This window comes from Coturnix japonica, chromosome 7 (assembly GCF_001577835.2).
Source record: "Coturnix japonica isolate 7356 chromosome 7, Coturnix japonica 2.1, whole genome shotgun sequence".
NCBI lineage: Eukaryota > Metazoa > Chordata > Aves > Galliformes > Phasianidae > Coturnix > Coturnix japonica.
The window spans coordinates 8,906,314-8,925,470 of record NC_029522.1 but is presented as its reverse complement, the minus strand read 5'-3'; the positions used below and the strand labels follow the sequence as shown (position 1 = coordinate 8,925,470).

At 44.1% G+C, this 19,157-nt stretch overlaps 1 protein-coding gene across 1 annotated transcript in view; it reads left to right on the top strand.

Annotated features, from left to right (window-relative positions):
• PLCL1 (phospholipase C like 1 (inactive)) overlaps positions 1–12,336 on the top strand; it is a 40,474-nt gene extending 28,138 nt beyond the window's left edge. Inside the window, exon 5 of the mRNA XM_015868067.2 lies at positions 10,432–12,336. Coding sequence (XP_015723553.1) covers positions 10,432–10,614 — 183 coding nt within the window. The 3' untranslated portion in view covers positions 10,615–12,336. The remainder of the gene's footprint in view (positions 1–10,431) is intronic.
• The last annotated feature ends 6,821 nt before the right edge of the window (positions 12,337–19,157 follow it).

The window sequence follows — 19,157 nt, the reverse complement described above, 5'->3', positions numbered from 1 at the left end:
TGCTTGTGTGACCTTCTCAATTTCATTGTACCAGTCCATCTTCAATTTTCTGCCTCCTTACACTGAAATAAGAAAACATTTATCCACGTTGCTAATATATTCCAAAATCTGTGGTTAGTGAAGTGGTGACACGTAACTCAGTGGCGATATTGATTTATTTTTTTTAAGTCTAACCACTGGTTGTTGAGTAAATACTTCCATGTTGACATACACATTTACTGGGAATTTGGATCTGCAGGGTGGACTTGGGCAATTAGTTAAAAGCCACGATCTGTGTGAAACAGAAATCATGGTTATTCTGCAAGATCAGGCTTTGTGGTTGTTCACTACAGTGACCTTGGTAGATCCTGTAAGCCCCAACCAATGGCAAGTGATCACAAGAATCTGTGCAGGTGGTGTACAGCAGTTGCTGTACAAGTCAGAGACTGAAGTGCTTGCAGGTGGAAGTGAGCTTTACTCTAGGAACAGTAGATTGGGAAACCGTGATCTTGTATCCTTGTAGTTGCTGTATCCCTGAAAACTGCAATTCTTTTCCTTTTTTCTAGGTTATAGAATGGTTTAGGTTGGAGGGGGCCTTACAGATAGTTTAGTTCCAGCCCCTTGCTATGGGCAGGTTGCCACCCACCAGATATGGCTGTCCGGGGCCTCATCCAACCTGGCCTTGAATGTCTCCAGCAATGGCATATCCACAGCTTCTCTGAGTAACATGTGCCACTGTCACACCACCCTCTAGGCGAAAAAAAATAAAATTAATCTTTTTAAAGAAGTAAATGAATAAAAAATAAACAAAATTTTAAAAAATCTGCCTAACATTTAACCTAATACGGTCATTTGAAATAAAGTGCAAGATAATGAGCCCTACTGGATCCGAAGTTGATTATATCTTATGGATCACTTCCCAGGTCCAGGTCATTTCCCACATCAGAGGATCCTATGGGATGCATTTGGTGAGAAAAGCTAAGACAAAAGCAGAGACTCTGTTGCTGTGGCAGCTTCTGTTTATTTTTAGATCACAAAAAGATGGCATTACTTATGTCTAGCTGTGTATGTGTGAGAGCAGACTGAAGAGATGCATCAGTCGGCATTAAAGGAGTAAATTAAAAAGCTCGGTGCCCAGGGTCCTCCATGTTACAGGTCAGAAACAGGTCCCATTGTTGGCAAGAGAAGCATTTCAGATGCACTTTGAATTGACAGAACTAGCAGTGACAGCCATGACAGTTAAGTGCTCTGTACGTTCTCACCTGCTATCACCTCGACTCCCGTGCCTTAGTGCCTGTGGTCTGGTCATGCTGTACCAAGCAGCAGAGAGTAGGAGAGACAGATGAAGGTGATGGAAAAGCACCTGAAACAGACACTTGTTTGTGCAGTCTCCTTTGGGATGGATCTCTGTGCCAGACACCTGGTCTTAATTTTGACTCTAATTTCTTCAGGCCATCTCTGTGAGTAACATGTGGTGGTCTCCAAAGATCATTTGCAAAGGTGATTGCCCTGAGCACACCCTGGATGTCCCTGCTGTCTTCATTTCTTAGACAGAGATCTTACAGTCTTGTCTGGCAAACAGTGATAAACAAAGTGTAGGACTCAACTGAGGTCCATAATTTAATCACATGCTTTGCTTTGCTGAATCAAACTCAGATGAGCTGTCTAAACAATGTGTACTTGTAATCACGAGTTTGTGTCTTCCAGCCCTGGTTTACATTTACCAGCAGTGATGAAGGTAGTGGGAGTTGCGCAGCTCAGCTGAAGGGGCCCAGTGTAGCAGTGAGAGATAAATGAACTGAGTCTGGAGGCACCTGGTAGCATCTGTGTATGGACAACTTAGTACAGGGTGACTTGCTGGTCTGAGGTTGGAGAACATAAATTTCCTCTGTGCAACTTCTCCAGCTCTCACCCAAGTAAATTTGGGGTTGTTAATGTTCTCTGTAATGGGTTTAAATGTTGAGTTTAATTTTGCTGAAAGCCTCTTGTTTTTCAGTGGCATGGCATTGTAGTGGGTTGGAAATGGCTTGATTTCCTCACTGACATTCTGGAGGAATGAGTATGTAAATTAATACCATAGTCATCTTCATCATGTACCATTGTTTTTTGTGCTTGGCTCACTTGATTTGCTTTTTGCCTCCATTTCCGTTTTTCCTGGAGAGTTCTCACATCTTGTGTGTGACCTCTGATTTTCTCCTTCCTTCCCTTCATTTCAGTAGCTCTTTGCCTCCTGGGTCAGTGTGCTTTTGACAAAAATAACCTTATGCTGTCTTGTTTGTACTTGGTTTCACATCTGCGCTGGAAGGAATGAGCTGGGATTCTCCCAAGGCAAACAAGGCATGCTGCACACAGATGCTGGCTGATAGCAGCCTTCTGAACTCTGCCTGGTGGGACGTGAGCGGGGGAAATGGCTCAGTTCTGCGTTTACTGAGGTCACTGGCAAATGGGCCTTTGACTTTAGAAGACTAACATCTGAGCTGGCAGGGATCAGGTGGATCAGTGCATTTCCCCTGCTGCCTTTACAAAACCCCTTTCCTCCTAGCCATTAGGTTCTCCTCCACCCCCTCTTACCTTTCGTATGATCGGGCATTAGTTGTTTCAGCTTAAGGCTTTCTGCTTCAGTGTAAAATCCTTTGTCATCTGTGCTGTTTGTGGGCAGGTTACTGACAGACTGCCCGGAGCAGCTCAGGTGAAGAAGAGAGATGGTTTCATGTCCCCTGTGTAGAAACAGGGAGCTCTGGCAGTTTCTGTTATTCCCACACCCTGGTCAGTGTGTGATGTTTACCAGACACCACAGCAGTGGGACTGCAAACCATACAGCTCCTAAGAAATCAATGCTTGTGGCAGTCAGGGACCATGAGAATGTAAAGAGCTGTTTGTAGGAGTTGGTGCCATATGAGAATGCTCCATTACCTGTGCAGGGACTGCACTCTGAATCTCATTTCACCTTAATGAGATTGTTTCTGTTAGCAGGAGGCACAGCTGCAGCTGTTTGCCCTAAGCAGTGGTGTGTTGGCAGTGATCTAAGGTGAGCAGGCACTATTTCTGCAGCATCTCCTCTTACATCCCCCTTTCCAAAACCCAAAAAAGCAAACACAAAACACTACAAATGCCAAAACAGCACAGGTACCCATTGTTCAGTCTGCATGTGAGAAGGCCAGTAAAGCCTTTCCAGTTCCTGATGAACTTGATGGATGTTTGGTGTCAACATTAGTGATGAAAGACATTATTCTAGCATGAACTGTGGTTTGCAGCCGGTGTGACAATGCAGAGAGCATGGGGGAGCAGGGAGGTGGGGGAGTGCCAGCTATTTCCAGCCAAGTGTTTTGGTCAGGGCTTGTCTTGCACAGGTGTTCTGTGAGCTGCATAAGGTATATCATCCTGCATCTGATCTGTTTACTTAGAAAAATGAAATGCAAAAAAAAAATCTGCCCTTGTGGCCTCATTTTTTCGCCCTCCTTTTCTTTTTGTTGACTCTGTCCAGACTTAACTAGAGTTACTGGTTGGTGATGGTACTTGTGGAGAGCTTACTTTTGTGACAGAAGGAAGACCAACACAAGTCTAGACATATGCTTAGACTTCCATCTCAAGACCATGTATCTAAAATAATGCCCCAGTTTCTTTAATGATACGAGGTTTTCCTGGTACTGATTGTGCATTCCAGGGCTTCCAGCCAGCCCTTCAGTTCCAAAGTTATCACCAGAAAAAAGGCAGGCTCCAAACAGGGGGAGGGGTTGACAGATATAGGGTCCTTACATTTGTGCTTGTGAAGGGAAGCTGTCTGCAAGAAGCAGTGCCTAGGAGACACTCAAACAGTTGAACTGCTCAGCATATTGTGAACTTCAAATTAATGCCATCATTTCTGTAAGCAAGTTCCTGCTGCAGCACTGGTACGTACAGTCAGTGCTCACATTCATTGGTTTTGACAGCCTCATATAAGGTAATTTAATTGAAATGCCCAGATGAAAGAGAACTGAGAGGCTTTTTTTTTTTTTTTTAAACAAAAATAAATGCCCACCATTTTTATATATGAAATGTTTGCATGAAGGAATAAGCTAGTAGCTGTATGGTGCCATTGATTTGCAAGAGGCCATAGATTTCAGTGGAGAGCTTTGTTCAAAGAGCAGAGGGAACATTACAGCTTTGAATAGTTGTTCAAGGAAGTGCTTGGTGTTCATTCCTTCTCAGGCCTTAGTCTAAGGCCAGCAGTCTTTGGGAGGGCACTTGACTATGTGGCAAACCGGCCACATAGGACCTTCTCTTTAATTGCATTAAGAAAAACAAGTAAGAGAATTACAAACACAGACAGTCTTTCCCAAGTTGCTGTGGCTGCATAAGATAGTGATATCCTCATTCTGGGAAGGCCAGCAGCCAAAAGTAGAAGTTTTTCCAAGTATTTGCTTTTTTGCAGATTGCATTCTTTGTTTTTTTCCTTGGTTTTTGCTTGTGTCACAATGAAGTTTTACCTATTTTCCCCTCCCAGGCTGCTCTTAAGGTCTGCGTTTGGCTGTGTTGCGCAATTTGGAAATATACAAGCTGTGGATAGGCAGTTTTGTAGTTACAGAGCCTTGCCCGGTGTGGTGCCAAAGGAGTTGCTTCTTGGTATCGAGCACTGTCATTTAGATTTTATTTGCACCTTTCCAACAGCTGGAGAAGAAGAATGCCCCAGGAGATCTTTGAAGTAGTACCATAGCTGGCAGTCCCTCTGCCCAGCTGCTCACGTCATTGCCTAGTGCTGCATTGACTGCAGTGGTCTGTTACCAGCCTACTAGAAAACCAGCCAGGTTGATGCTTAACAGCTTTACTGACTATTTTTTAGATCATTTGTTTGATCATTATTTCCAGTCCAGACCTTTGGAGTGAGACCAAAGTGGCAAATAGAGTCAGTCAAAACATTTTGAGGCTTGTATGGGACAGCCCAAAAATGAACTGCTGGTAGATCTGTCTAGTTTGGGAGCTCAAATGTAAGTAGTTCAATCAGACAGAACTGTATTTCAGGTAACTTGTACGCTTCCACCACATGCATGATTTTTAGCACCAGGCTCCACCCCTGGGTCAGAGTACCAGTTTGCAGCTGAATAGCCATCAGATGTTTTAAGAAGGTTGCCCAACCCTTGACCATGGTCAGCATTCTGTGCTTGCTTAGGTACGTGACTTAAAGAGAACTGGGCTGATAGATGAGCGTGCTGTGTGCTCAGGTCAGGCTGGGGCATAAGGAGTCTGGAGGGCATAGTCCTGATTCCTGCCCACTTTCCCTTGAACTGCTGGGAACTGCTTGTTTTGGACAAGTTGCTGTTGCTCATGTGAATTTTACCAACCACTTGGAGCAATGCTGGTGGTGTTCTTTCACTTGTACATTTGCAAAAGAAGAAGCTGCTTTGTGAAATGGTATTTTCAGTCACCTGCGAGCTCCTCTCATGGGAGTTGTCCTAGAGTTGGTGCTGCTAGCAGGAGGTCGCTGGCTGGGACGTATCAGCCTCAGGGCTGTGTATTTTGGCAAGGCAGTGAGTGGTTTTGAGGCTGCTGGTGTGGTTTCCCTTCTAAGACTCATGTGAATATCAAGTGTGAAGAAGAAGGAAGAGATGTGTCACTGCTGTGGCTGTTCTCTGTCTCACCCTGATGTCTGCATCTGCCTTCTGCCTCAGGCAGTTTCCTCCTGCTGGCCTCCCAGGAGGCACTGTGATTGTGTGGTTGCTGGTTGGGATGGCTGTTGTCTGTGTCCGTAAGCAAAAGAATCTGAATGACCCTCAGTGCAGAAGGCTGTTCTGTCAGCTCTTATTCCTCCTTCTGTCTTTCTGGATCAGAAACCTGGTTGTATAATAATCAAATTCATATCTGCTGTTCCCACATTTGACTTTGAAGAAGGCTTGGAAAAATATCTGCTTGACATGGCAGACTAATCATTTCATTAATGATTTCCTCCTCAGGATTACAGTTCCGAAGCTGTGTGTGATCGTTTGATTGTGTGCCTCATTAATATTAAACACCATGAAGTTCCCACTATGATGCTTTGAGAATGCATCCCTCGCAGTAAATGCAGCCTTCTCACAGAGTATATGAATATCCCAACTGCACTCCAGCATTTGTGCTTTCCAAGTCCTTCAGTTGATTATCAGTGCCATTATTTTGCAGTTCTGTTTTGCTGTCTGGCTTCTTCAGCCAAGTACTCTGGGGTGGGGTTGTTGCTTTGTGATTAAATAATAAAGAGCTTGTTTCTTTGAGAAAAAGCTAAAAAAAAAAAAAATAACAGTAATATCACAAGTGTGATGTAGCATGGACAGTGGGGGAGGAATAGAGACCTCTGTTATTTATTGTTTGTGTACTTAGCCCCTGTGGAATGAAAAGGAACGCTCCCATAATATGCTGTCAGGGAGTGTGTCTGCCTGGAGATAAGCACTGTCTGCTTTTACAAGAAGCAGATTACAAAATGGCCTTCACAGACAATGTTTCACCCCCCTGAAAACACAACCAAGTGTTTTATGCTTGGCTGATGGCAGAGCAAGGTGCCTATGTCTGACTGGGCTGGACCGTGACCCCCAGGGTCTTCTTGCAGCCCCAGTGCTGGTGTGAGCAGCTGCAGCCTGGGGAGATTCGTGTCCTGCCTTTCTGACCATCTGAGCCCCAGTAATGGCAGGAGCCCAAAGCTGGCAGCGTGTCGTGATGTAAAGGCCAACATTTCCTGGAAAGAATGGGAATAGAAATAATAATTATTAATGCATGTACCTATACTTTATATTCATAAGGAGATAACATGCGTTGTATATTCAAAAATAATATATATTAAAAAAAAGGTGTTGTGAAATCAAGCACAAAGCGGTGCTCCTTCCCTAAACCACCTTCTTTCATTTCTCCGACCTCGGGCTCTGGCTTTTCACTGGATATAATAAGCTGTGGTCTTGACTCGTAAAAATGTAGGAGTTTGATTTGGTAAGAATTTTAAATAATATCTACAAAATTCAGCTGTGGCCATTGTGCCAATGCCTACCTAGAGCTACTAACACACACCTTAAAGCTTCTTGCGGGTCGTCGCTGGAACTGAGCAGTACTTAAAGCTGTGCTGGATGATCCCTGTTTCCTCAGTACTATTAGCCTGTCAGGGTAAATGCTCATAATCTCACTTTCTTGACAAACTGCATTATTTTTACAGTACTGTTAATTTATGCTTGTTGTAGTTAGGTGTATGAAACCTTACACTTACTGTTCCCTAAGTCTAAATTAAAATGGGCCTCTTGATTGTTTCTTCAAGCGCAACCCTTGATTAATCTCTTTTGGCTTAGTTTAGTGTCCTGCCAAATGTTGAATTTAACCTTTCTCACAAGCATTTGGGTTCAAGAAAGCTGATGATATCAACAGCAAAAGGAATATAGATGGTTAGATGCCGAAATGCACTGTTGTGACCTCCATCTGGAAGAGATGCTTTGCTTCTAAGACCAAGGGGGATTGTTTTGTGCACAGAGGTTATCACAGTGACTGGCTTATGAAGATAGTTTCAATGCAGTCGTACGTTTGAAGTTTACTCTATCTTCTATCCAGTATTTAGTTTGTTAAGGTGTTGACACAATGTTGCTGACATTTTCCTTAAGTGGATTATGTTCGCATCCAGTTTTACAAAGCAAACAGATGGCTTTTCAAGCAGAGAATGCCCGCAGATTTCTTTTTTCAGTATCTCTTGAATTACCACAGCTCTGTCAGACGGGGTTGGTTTGTGACAGATCATTCAAAATCCTTTCTTTTCCGTCAGCTTGCTCAAGTGAAATGGCTGTTTAAAAATAAAAAGCACGAGGAAACAAAGACGTAAATTAGTTGGTCTGCACATGAATGGAATCGCGTTGTTTTGATAAGTCCATTTCTGTATTTAGATCGCTGCGAAATATGTCTTCAAAACTTTGATATTATGCTCAGGAGTTTTTCTCTTTTTGGAATCGGAAGATGTGTCATGTGTTATCTCAAATGTAACCTGTAATCTGAACTGCATGGTTACTTTAATGTGAAATCAAAATATGCAAAAGGGAGAGCTGGTGGCTCAAGTTCTGACACACTGGCTGCAAAGTCCCCTGACTTCTGGGGACTTCAGGTATGAGTCTTTCCAGGGTGGACTGAGGCCATCATCCTCCAAATGGGGGTGTATGAAATCCCAAGTAGTTTGCCTAGAAATCTTTTCTCAGCCACCCCAACAAAGGGGATGCCAGATGCTTCTGGGTGCTGGGCCTCCATTGTCATCATCATCTGTGTTATTTTACGTCTCTGTCGTACTGTTCCTTAACATTTTGGGGTGTCATTGTGCTTTATATTGTAGGGATGTCTGTTTTGAATTGCTTTTTGTGTTGAAGAGATTATTCTGTGAATATGTAGTGCCAGGTTTTTTGCTCAGAGAAGTTAAGGCTGCAGAGCATCATCACACTGATTTGTTGTCTCATTGGTGCAACCTTCAGGGTCTGCAGTCCTGTATGCATGACAAAACAAAAGAACCAGAACTGCAAGTGGATTTGTTTTGTGCTAAAACCAAGCTATTCAAGAAATATATTTTTGTAGTGGGGAGTCTACTACCATCTTTCATAACGTTTGTGTCATTACTAATGCTGCTGTTGGAGCTCTCTGGCTGTGCTGCGATGTGCAGCATAGGACTGGTTTGCTTCCCCTTCCATTTGCAGACAGGAAGAGTGAGGCATGCTGAGCACCAGAGGCAGATATATGGGGCTCAACCTTTATCCCAAGAGCAAGAATGCATTTATGTGAAGTGTGTGCTGCATAAATTTTGTTCTGTTTTTTGAAGCCATATCTGCTCACTGGGTTCCAAGCTGTTTTTCTGTTTACCCATACCCATCATGCTGCCAAGTTAGAAATCTCTTCAAAAGTGCTCCATACCAAATAGCACAGAGCTGCTTTCTCCATCCCAGTGCTTTTTGTTCTTCTAGCATTAAGTTGGATCCCTAGAATCTGGGGAAGGATCTGCGTTGTTCAGTGGGGACAAATTAATGTCACCAGGAGATGAGGCAATCACCTCCTTGGATGCAGGATGCCATCTCTGGCTGACGTTGTTTCCCACGTGGTGTTTACCAGTGCTGGCAGACTTGCAAGCAACCATTGTGTCGTCCTTGTGAACACTGTTAACAGAGGTTCAGGTGGTGCAAGCCCAGTGCCAGGCATTGGTAAAAAGGGAAGTGTGGTCATCAGTATGGGATAAGCTCTTATTCTCATTATTGAGGAAGGGAGAGCTGAAATGCTCCCATTGCTGGAAGTTGTCATGCTGCGCTTCCTCCAACACATCTGGTTTGTTTTGCAAACCGAAGGAGATTCAGTGGTTAGTTGCCCTTCTAGTTTTTCCCAGCTCATGCATCTGTTGCCTCCTGTGAGAGCTCACTGAGCAGCTCTGGTTTCAGGAGGTCGAATTAGGTGGCAGAGAGGTGAATATGACATTTCAGTCAGTGTGGGCGTTCCTTCTGAATATGCTCACAAACAGCTGCACAGAGTTGGTGTAGTTTAAGCTGTACTTTGAGTGATGATAGGAGAACAGCAGCTCAGGTTCTTAGTGATACTGAATTTTAATTACCAGATGCATCTCCTAGTTTTTATTTATTTGTATTCTCCAGCACCAGAACCTTGTTACACCATGGCGTTTGAGATACCAGTATTACATAAGTATTCATTTTGGCATTTCTGAACACAAATTCTTTAATACAAATTTCATGTTTCGTGCTTTTCTTGGTAGTTACAAATTGTGTTGACAGCCTATAGTCACCTCACCTTTGCATGCTTTGAGAATACACAAACACAGGCTTTTACTCACTTAGTCCTTTGCTCCCAGCTGCCTGATCAGAGCTCTCAGAGTGGTCTGAAAGGATTCACTGTGGTGTTACAGAATGTCACGGCTTCTTGTAACCACAGTTTGGCCTGCCTCTGCTAAGGGCTGGAGAGCAAATCGGGGTACAAGGAGGGATGGATAACTGGGATCTCACAGCTTGTAAGGGACCCAGGCTGCGGTCACATAGTTGTTGCCGTTTGGGATCCGATGCAATGAGTGTTCCTGCGAGGATGGAGCAGTGACATGAGGAGAGGGTGCTGTGTGGCATTGCTACTGCATCCCTGGCAGATCCTTGCTATTGACTGTGGAAGAAGATAGTCCATTTCTCTGTAGAGATGAGCTTTTGGGAGCAGTGAACTCTGTAAGTCAGTCAGTCCAAGTTACTTCCCAAGGGGTATCCTAAGAGGGGGAAAGTTTGGCTCCCATTGCATTCATGCTCACTGTGCCAGCTGCTGCATTCCTTGGTGAGCTGAGCTGCAGAAGGGACTTCAGTCCCTTCCACTGGCATTGATGTTCAGGAAGGGAGAAGGGGTTTGAGACAGCACCTGGTTCACAATCCACAGTACTGAACTGGTGGCAGAGTGTTGTTCCTGCTTTTGGTTCTAAGCAATATGTGTGATCCCTGATTCTCTCTGTCTGTGCATCCTTAGGGCCAAGGAGACCTCCTGAAGAATGCCAAGAATGAAGCTTTGGAAAACATGAAACAGATCCAGCTGGCGTGCTTATCCTGTGGACTGAGCAAAACTGGAAGTGGGCCTGCAGATGCAAAGTCCAAACGGTGCCTAGAAGCGATACAGGAGAAGGATACAGGAGATGAAAACGGGAGGCTGTGATAGGAGGCAGAGCCGTTATGTTCGTCACAGATTTCAATAGCTCTAAACTATTTTTTTAAAGCTTTTAAAAATTCACACAGGAATGCCCTGTACAGGGTGTTAATAGTATTAAAATCCTCACAATGTCAGTATTTTAATGCAGTTAATTTATCTACGTTGAACTCCAGTAGTAAGATTTCTAATGAAACCAAGCTGTCTGTATGCAAGTGCGCGTGCACATATGCAGATCCTGTAGAGGCCCTTTCATGCATTACATTAGTCATTTACTAATTTATTCCTTTGTCATCTTTGAATAGGCCTGTTCCTTCTGGAGATCAAAACAAATAGAGAGTACTTGTATCAGCTTTTGTGCTTTATTTTACTCTCCAGCTTCTGTCATTTAACTTATAGGTTCTATTGTTGTTATACCATTTAAACAGACAAAATATGTCAACAAATGTCATTAACTACTGTTTTTGTGAGGGAAAAAACAATGGTTTGCTGCAGATCCTGAATGTGATTTTTAATGAACAGTTTAAACGGAGAAGATATTGAATGGTCAGAATTGCTAAGCAGATTATGATCAGATTTCAGATGTACATTTCACTGACTGCTCTTTGGGATTCATCCAGATAATGCATACTAACATAAGAACTAGCTGATTTATTTCATTCTAATACATCATTGCTACCTTGTAGCTCTGCAGGATATCTACAGTCTTTTCTGATAGGCTTAGGTATTTAACTTGTATAGTGGTGAACATAGCTAGTCAGCCCTGTAGTTGTAAGGAGAGCTGTGAATATTCTTTGTTGATGCTCTGAAGGTGAGCTTCAGGTCCTTCTGAAACACACTGTGGTGCCAGTATTGGAAGGAAGATTATAAAAATTCCACGTACTGTGAGCTTTATTGAAGAAGCGCAAGAGGTCAGACATTGCTTATCTTCTGTATAGGGTTCTTATTGAAGTTAGTTGGATAAAATGGGCAGGATCTGGCCTTACGTTGTGCTGGTTAAGAATCACGCCATGCTAGACATTTGAAACAAGGCTGCAGGACTATGGATGCAGTACAGATAAATGGCTTGGCCAAAAGGGGGGGGTGCAGCATTTATGTGCAGCAGTTACAAATGTCCTAGCATGTGTCAAGTGTTTAGGGTAGTGCTGAGAGTTGGACGGCTTTTTGTGTTGCTGTAGAAAGAAAACAGAAAATGTCACGAAGCAATGCATTCTCGTCCCTCCCAGTGTCATATATTCATATATGCTCACGGCGTTCATTTCAATTGCTTAAGTACTGTGCTTGAGTGTAGTATTTGTGTTACCTAAACAGGATTAAGTGTTTTATGGTTATGAAAAAAAGACTATATTTATTTAAAGCATTGCTTTTATTTTGAAAAGCTACTTTTTAAATTAATTTGATTAACAAATATGCTAATTTTCTGAACTTAACAAAAAGTAATTGCTTCAAGTTTGACCATTGGAGAATCTGATATAGCTACTGTGTTAAGTTATTTTTGACTCCTTAATAACACTATTATGTTCATGTTGCACATTTGAGAGAGAGTAAAGCTATGAAACAACTTCGAGCCATGTTTTTGAAGTGATTTAAGACAAGGTGACCAGTGAGACTTGAAGTGGGTGAGTTGCTTGTGAGAGGAGATCATGCTCCAGCAGGAACTGTGTTATTGCAAAGGTTGTAACTCAGATGCTATCAATACCATTTCAGTAAAACTTGCCATACTTACTTGGATGCAGTCCTAAATCCTCTGTTTCTCTCTCTGTTTGACTATGAGTGTATTTAGCTTCTAATGAGATTTGGAGAGGAGTGCCTCGTGTTTCATGTGAGACCCAAATCCCAGATCACGGTGCATGGTCACATTTTATCTCCTGGATCACCTTCTTTATTTCATCATGGGCTGTGTTTATATGAAAAACAGTACTTGACCTTCAGCATTAGTTAGAGAGGGTGGAGATAATTAACCTAATGTCACCAGTTGTGAAGGAAGCAGTCTTTGTAATTTCTCTCAGAAGGTCAATGTTGCTACAGAATAGGAGAAAAGGGCATGCTTCCTGTGATGAAGTTGCAAAGTGGTACCACCCATTCTATGCATATTTGCTGAAGCAGAAGATGTTGGCTACACAGAAGTCCCCCAGCATGCAGGACACGTACCTGTCATGCTACGTTTAACATTCATATCACGTCCTGTGCCAAGCTCATTCTGTGTGACATTCTGTGCTTAAACACAATGATAAAACTCTGGACAGTCCTATGCTGCTGAGGCCAGGTTGATTCTGGTATTGGCAGCTGCAGCCATGCTCCCTCCAACAAGGAGAGAGGGGCCAGCAGCACAGTTTCACCTTACCTTCATCTGCATGCCTTTAAGAGTCCTGAGAGAAGATGCAGAAGGGAATCCTGCATAATAAAAATTCAACCTGGAAGGAGAACTTGAAGAAAGATCACATCCAGCATTGGTGCAACAACATGTGAAGGACTATCTGGCCCATCTGGAGGGGTTTCATGACATTCCTGGCTTACTGGAGTTGTACAACCTCCCCCTTGCTGCATGTCAGTATGATTTCCCTGATTTCTTACTTCAATGGACAGATATTATCATAGCAATTACTTCTGTGTTAGTAATCTCTGTGGTTCAGAGAGGCCCTGACAGCCCCTTTCCTGCAACAAGGCTGCAATGTGACCTCTGCCTGTGTTTGACCAGTGAGGGAAAGAACAGATGCAGAGGGTTTCACTTGCATTTTGGTTTTTGTATATGTGAAAGAGTCCTGCCATGAGACACTGAAGAGGAGGCTGAATGAGTCCAGCTGTTGGTGAACCTGGATATCATCAGGGATGATTCTTCACTGAAGTTCACACGGTTGCCTGACCAGCAGGACTGACCCTTTCCCCCTCCCTTTCCTGAGCTCAGCATGAGTTAAAGCACCATGCTGCTTTCCTTCTTTCTGTATCATTTTCATGGATTTTATTCTCTGTTTCTTAAGGGTTAATACAGCTTCCCAGCCTGAACAAGGTGAGAGCTTTGCACATTCCTCCTCCTGAGATTAACCTCCCAAAATAGATTGTTACCAGGTAATTGCGTGCATGGAGAGAGCTTTCCTTTATAACAATCTATCTCGGTTCAGACTAAAACATTAGGTCATAGCCTCCTTGGCCTTCATCCCAGTCCAACAGTGGCAGACAAGTCTTACACAGGGGACTAACTCAAGGAACTCCATGAAACTAAAATGTGATGGGGTTGCGGGATAAGTCTCTTCCTGCCTCCCCAGCTTGCTGCAGGACTGGGAGTAGTGGTCCCAGCTCATGCTGTAGCAGCAGCACGTGATGTATGCATTCAGTAAATCTGAGACTTTCCTCTTGTAAAATACAGAGCGTAACAGGGGCAAGTTGACTGTAAGATATGAAAACATCTGGGTGCAGTGAATGGGTGCTTTGGAACGGAGGGTGGTTTAGTGGTTTCAGGCCACAGGATTCACTCCAGAAATACTCTGAATCTCCTGGGGTACATTAGAAGTGGATGTGATAGGTAGGACCTGTAGGAACAGTAATTTGAAGGATGATTTTGATTTTGCCCCATGTTTATCTGCAGCTGGCTGCGGCTCAGCTGGGGCTGGTAAACCTATGTGCTGGGTGTGTTACCCAGTGCTGCAGAAATGGGGGAATGAAATACGGCTTAGAGAGGCCTGGGCTATGTTATTGTTATTTTGGGGGTTGCTGATAAAATTGTTCTCCATTTTCCAAATGCAGGAGAAAATCCTGCATGTGGCTGTGCCTGTAGTGCTTGACTGTGTTGCACTTGTGGAAGAAGAAGGAAGGTGGTGGGGATGGAACTGGGAGGAGCTCTCTGGGTAGAGAAAACTGCAGGCACTGAGATGTTCTCACTCCACCTCCCAGGGCAGGTATGAAAATCCCAGGGTATCCCAATGTATCAGAATAGCCTAGCACCATCCTTTGGGTTCCCATTCACAGGTTAAGGCTGAGTAGCCTTCTGTTTGCTTTCCACAGCACAGATCTCTGGGGAGAAAAAGTTTCCTTTTTAAATTAATGTTGAGGAGTACGGGAGTTCAGTAACCGATATGTGAGCAGCTGGGCCAGAGAAGTGATGCAAGAGCTATCCCACCAGCTGTTGCTGTGCAATAGAAAACACTGTGTGAACATGCCCTGACCAAACGGGTCATGCTTTGAATGCATTTTTTCTGCTCTCTTAGATTGATTGAAGTAGTTGATGCAAAATAAATTGTTTTTGCATCTAATCCTCGTGGAGCAATTTCAAGAGAATGTGCAGAAATTGGAATCTCAGCAGACGGCGCATGAAAACAAAGTAGTGCTTTATTTGACAGTTGTTTGCTGTACCCGGTGCACACTGCCATCCACTGGAAACTGAAAGAAAAATGAGCGATTGCAAAGGCAAGTATGAATTATCAGTAATGTTAGAAGTGTTTTCTCTGTTAAATTGTGCAGTGGGAACCCACTAATTAATTAAGACATGAACACATTGGGCTTGGGAAGCAAATATCTTACTTGAGGCCAAAAGTATGCAAGCAGGGAGAGGAAAGAGGTAAGTTGGCATGTGTCACACATGGAGGGTGCTGGCTGAAGCTCTCAGGAGGGGGGAGCCATCCATCACTGCAGCATGGCAGGGTTGTTTGGGCAGTGAGCAAGAGGCAGCTGGTGGGAATGCCTTCTGCCGGGTCTGTGTCTCAAACCAATGGGAATGTGTGGGGCAAAGTCAGGACTGGACTGAAGCCTCCAGCAGTAGAAGCCCTATGGGGATGGGAAGGCTTCTGGTGGCTGTGACAGTAGCATTGCTGCCACTGGATGTGAGCGGTTTGTTGCTTCATCCTGCCAGGCAGGCGTGCTGCTCAGTGCAGTTCTTGGCTGCAGGTGTCAATCACTGTCAAGTGATACCTCATTAAATCACCTCATTTGACTCACAGAATTGCTATGCTTCAATTATGTAATATGCCATTAAGAGCATCTTAGATGTTTTTGCTTGCAGCAATGTATGAGGTGTTACTTTTTTGTAAGGGAAAGAAAACTGTGATAATTTTTGACCCAAAAGTATCAGACCTCAAAGTCAACCTGACTGAATGTCTATAGTTCATCCTTGGTTTCTGAATTGAAGGTAATTTAGAATATGGGAAGAGACTGAATATGCCATATGAAGCATTAATTGCAGATGGCAGCTGAAATAAGATACTAGATGTACAAGATAAGTAGACAAAGACCAGTATCAATCTGGCTTGTCAGGAACAACATACAAGGAGAGTGGAGGACTATAGATGAATTATTTGTATGCTTCCTCTGGATAGGGTCTGGTGGGCCAGCTATGCGTAATACAATTAGAAAAGAGATGCAAATAATGACTGAGACAGCAGGAGCTGCTGCGATTATTTATGATGCTGATGGATGGAGAAGGATGCTGGCAGCAGAGAGCAGCAGGAGTTTTGTGGCCTTGCAGTGTTAGCATTAGTGTGCCACACACAAGGGAGAGGATGTGATGCTACCCCCAGCCGCGCAAAGCAAGTGGGCCAAAGCATTAGTCACTGCTGCATTGTGTAGCTGGGCTCTGCCCAAGTGAAAAACAAGTTGGAGAGTGCTGGTGATGTAAGAGCAAAATATGAAGGATGTATTGGTACTGGCAAATCCATTTCTTTCTGGTGTTGCTGTACTTTCAAAGCCAGTGCAGAACAACTGCGCTTCTGCAAAGGTGCATGATCCTTTACAGATAACCTCTCCTTGTTCCACGGAGACCAAGAGGCAACGAGCTGCAGCAGAAAAGCTGGATAGAGGTGAGAGGGTCCCCTGCACTGCTGGCACAACAAAGGCAGCAATCAACCTTGGGGCGTGCAGCATTTTTTTCTCTAGTGTGGGTCAATATTGTTTGGTTCAGGTTTGGCACATATTCCTTATGACAAGGGCAAATTGATCCTGTGATCCTGGAAACTCTGCTGCAGAATTTAGGGTCTGGCTGCAGTAAACCCACAGCCGTAGTTCAGTTGGAACTGTCTCTCCTGGGTCTTGAGGGGAAGTGTTATTTGAAAGCTGACACCAGGGTCTGTCATGTCTTTTTTGTGTATGGAGGCTGTTACCAGGGGATTTATTTTAATGCTTAAAGGTCATAATTAACATCGAATGAACGCAAATGTCCACAGGAGAAATGTTTCTACCAGGCAGCAAATCAAGGGCACATGAAAGTCTCTGACATGGAGCCAGACAACAGCATTAATTGAAGACAGAATGGCACCAGTTTTGATTCTTCCCATTACTTAGATCAATTAGATGTGAAAATTATCTAAATAGTGTTTAATAATGATGTGCATGGGAAAGAGCCTTAGGCCTGGTGTGAGGGACTTCTATGGAGTAGCTTTGCATGATGAGGTCTCTGGATCCTGCTATCCAGCAAAAACCCATCACCTTGTCCCTCGTATCTGAGCTGCAGGTAACTGTAAGGCCTGCCTTCTCCTAGATGGCCAGGGGTTGGAGATGGTGCTCTGCGCCTGAGCTTGCAGAGGATCAGTGCTGCCCAGAGCTTGAGGTATGGATAGGATGATCTGACTGGAGCTCCCTGCAAAGGGTGTGCAGCTGCTCCTGCTTGGATCAGCAACACAGGTCACAGCAGCTCAGCGCTGTGGGTTCCTGTAAGCAGAAGTGCTGGTCACTGCCTGAGCAGCTCCTCTGCTTGTGGGGCTGACAGCAGTACAGGTTTCACTGTGCAGCCATTGCTACAGCTAGTGCTGAGACTCCTTAGGCAGCAATTCATCCCACCTGTTTTAGCTGCAGACTGTGGGGGTGGATTCGTTTTAACCTAACAGTGCTTGTTTTCTGCCATTTACAAGAAGTATCTGTAGTAGAAATCCATAAAGAGAAACCAAGCCATTATATGTACAAAAGGTAGCCAGCTGTGACAGCTCATCCTGTACAAAGCCAAATGATATATTCTTTGGTAATCTTCTGACCAAGAAAGACTATGTTCCTTTTGTGGGGAAAGACCCAGAGGTGGTCCCAGAAAAGGAAGAATGGCAGTATATCACCCCTCTATTGTATGGGTCCTGGGGAGTCTCTGCTGGTCCTGCACAGCAGGTTTCAGCCCCTCACTGTGGCTGATTAGCATTTTTCTTGGGTCTGGCAGTGCTTTTTAACCACATCATGAATCCTCTGTTTCCTCCTTCATTGCAAACAATTGCAGCTTCTCCAGGGGAAGTCAAATTGACTGTATGGAGTTCAAAGAATGAAAGCTGAGTAGGTGGCTTTCTAGATTATACACTTCTCTTGCCTGCCTGCAAGAGAGATGCAGAGGGTGACTGTAATTCCCTGGGATGGGAGCAGCAGTGGTTGGAGAGTGAAAGCTCAGCAGAGTGGAGCTGAAAGGATGAATCTGTCTAACTGTACATGCCATTACACCGGTGGCTGGACAGCAAATAGCCTCCAGCAGCATGCAGAATGGCATCCAGAGGCACTAGACAGGGATTCGGTGCCACTGCCCACACTGTTTTGCTGGGAAGAGCCTTGCCTCTGCATCCCAGTGTGGCAGTGTCAGCTCTCAAGCAGGGACAGAGAGGGACACATGTCTGCTTGGTACTATGGGACAGCCTGTGGGCATGGGTGGGCTGCAAGGATGCAGGGCAGCAGGGGTAATGGTGTGCAGGCCAGAATCCCCTGTCCTCTGTGAATCTCAGAGTCCGAGGATTAAGCTTTTCTTCAAGGCAGATGAGAGAGGAACGATGAAGGTTAGAGGTTGTTAATGACGTCAGCCCTTCTTTTGAGTGTAGGCTGTTTCATAACTGATTGAGCAGAAGTTTTTTGAAAACAAGAGTTTAAGCAGGCGTAAGATTAGCTAAGATTAGTAAGAATATCTGCCTGGTAGCCTGGATCTAAAGTCTTTGAGTTAGTAATCCTTCTTTCGGGTCAGCAAATCTTCTTGTAGGAGGAAAAAGAAAATGTAGGGTTATGCAAGAGAGTTTGGGGAACAACTGTGACTCAGCTGGTGTGACTTGGTTGTCTGTCCTGTGGGAAAAATGAACTTCAAATCATTTTGCTGGTGGTTGAATGGTATTCAGCATACACAGACAGCACAGCTGTTTCTAGGGTAAGCTTTGTTGCTCCATGGGGTAAATGTTCAAGAACAGGAATGAACGCAATTCAGCAGTTTTGCCATGAAATATCAACTGTTGTGTTGTTATTTTAAATCATCAGCTCTTGCCTTTTATAGTTTTCTCAGAGAATGAAGAAAACCTCGCTGCTAACAGCTCGGCGTTATGTTGTTTTGCAGTAAACGCAATTAGTGGTTAAGTCTTCTGTATTGTTAATTTCTTATGGTAACAGTAATGCTGCAGAAGCACCACAAGGGTGCGCCCTGGACCAGTGCAGGGTCCCGCTATGGGCTCGGTGAATGTTTAAAGATGTGGTTTATATGGGAGGTGCTGCTCGTTTGGGGTTGGATTCATGTAGCATAAAGTAGACCAAGCAGGTGTGGGGGGGAGGGAGGGTCAGGGTTATGAACCAGCCACCTGAATCACTTTATTCCCAGACCTGTTTAGCAGCAGAAGGATTTCAGA